At 32.2% G+C, this 1,788-nt stretch overlaps 1 protein-coding gene across 5 annotated transcripts in view; it reads left to right on the plus strand.

Annotated features, from left to right (window-relative positions):
• bves overlaps positions 1 to 1,788 on the plus strand; it is a gene marked incomplete at its 5' end in the record, with an annotated part of 63,944 nt that overhangs the window by 33,764 nt on the left and 28,392 nt on the right. For 4 of the 5 annotated variants that reach the window (XM_014432930.2, XM_067050054.1, XM_014432932.2 and 1 more), the window contains 1 exon segment: positions 734 to 874. In XM_014432930.2, the coding sequence (XP_014288416.1) occupies positions 734 to 874 (141 nt within the window). 5 annotated transcript variants of the gene reach the window in all.

Genomic DNA, 1,788 nt, shown 5'->3' on the forward strand with positions numbered 1-1,788 from the left:
CCACTGTCTTCCCACCCAGTTGGAGTAGTGGTTGGCAAGTGTTACAATGACCGATATGATCCACTGTCTTCCCACCCAGTTGGAGTAGTGGTTGGCAAGTGTTACAATTAATTTGTCTTGTAATGTTAGCTTGATATAATAATACAAAATCCCTTGGCTTGACTAGTATACAAACATATAATAATTAATGAATTAACAGTTGGTTTTGTAGTCACATAGATATTTTAAATTATTGATACAATTGTTAACATCATAAGATAAGGAATGCTAATGAGTATTTTTCAACTAAAGTGAACTCTATTGTATCTCCGTAACTATCCACATTGAAATATTATCTTCATACTTTAATTTTAATTACTGTAATGTTTACGTTTACATAAACTTACTTTGATATTTACAAGATATTGAAAATAAATTAGTTTTCTATCCCTTCACCTCTTTTATTAACAATTTTTTTTCTTTTGTATGTTCGGGTTATGCCTGTTTTCACTTAATTTTCTCTACTATTAATAACGCCTAATCGGTTAAGTAGTTTTACACCTGAGAACCTCATGTGCATTAGCATTCTTGACAATACTGCAGTTTTTCTATTTTTAAAAATTTCTGTACTACAAATATTTGATCTTTGTCAATTATATAAATTTTCTTTTTCTTTGTTCACTGGTATGCTTATGTTTAAAGTAGGAAATAAATTGTTTATCCTGGATTTTAATGTTGAGATAATGCCTATTAGGTGTCTGTTACTGCAATGGAGGAGTCGAGGGTGCTCCTGTGGCACCGGGACAAACTCAAGCTATCCATAATAACTGACCAGTTCCTCCAGGCTGTCTTCGATCATGTTCTTGGTAGAGATGTTGTTAAGAAACTCTTACAGGTATTTTAATTATTCCTAATGTTCATAATTGTACTTATCAAAAGAAAAAACAATGCAATTATTCAAATCGAAATTTTAAAATTTACTGTTTAAAATTTGATAACCATGAAATCTTATCTTACTTGGAAAAATTAAAAATAATGGGACAGTTGAATCTGGTTCTTATTATGAAAATGAAAGTGGTATGATATTGGAAGAGATTATCATCTCAGTTACTGCTTTAAAAAAACAAAACAATAGATTGTGTGTGCAATAGGAACGATATATTAATACTGTTGATAGAAACAACATATTGATAGTGTGGATTTTGTTTTCTCTTTTCTCTTCCATCGGCTTTAGGGTCGTGCATTTATACATATACCATGCTATTAATACCCATATTACCTGTTAAACAATAATTTAGTGATTTTGTTTGAACATTTATACTGACCTATAAAATTTTCTGTGTTGGCTTTTGCGGGTGACCTGTTTTTGCTGGCTTCCAATGATCGAGACCTCGAATACAACAACATAAATGTCCTGCAAGAGGAAATGGCCTCGATAAACATAATAATTAATCCGGAAAATATTTTTGAGGATAAGAAAGGAACACCCGAGAATAATAAGGGTGATCACAGTGAACGGAGAAAGACAAGAGCAGGTCCAGAATTTCAAATATCTAGGTCCTCATCTCAAAGGAAGCGGCTAGATTGATGAGGAAGTTTCTCTAAAAATCAATGCAAGTGGAAGAATATTTAGTTTACTTCGAAGGGGCTTCCTGGGCAAAAGAGAGGTGACGAGAAAAACTAAAATAATGATATACTGGAAGATTATTGAAGACCGTGTGTATAGATGAATGGAATATGGTTCGGGTGCGGTAAAAAAAAACTCAAATAGTAGATAATTATACTACTTTATTAAGCCAACGTTTATCC

Source organism: Halyomorpha halys, unplaced genomic scaffold (genome assembly GCF_000696795.3).
Source record: "Halyomorpha halys isolate HHAL.00 unplaced genomic scaffold, Hhal_1.1 Scaffold1129.1, whole genome shotgun sequence".
NCBI classification, from domain to species: domain Eukaryota; kingdom Metazoa; phylum Arthropoda; class Insecta; order Hemiptera; family Pentatomidae; genus Halyomorpha; species Halyomorpha halys.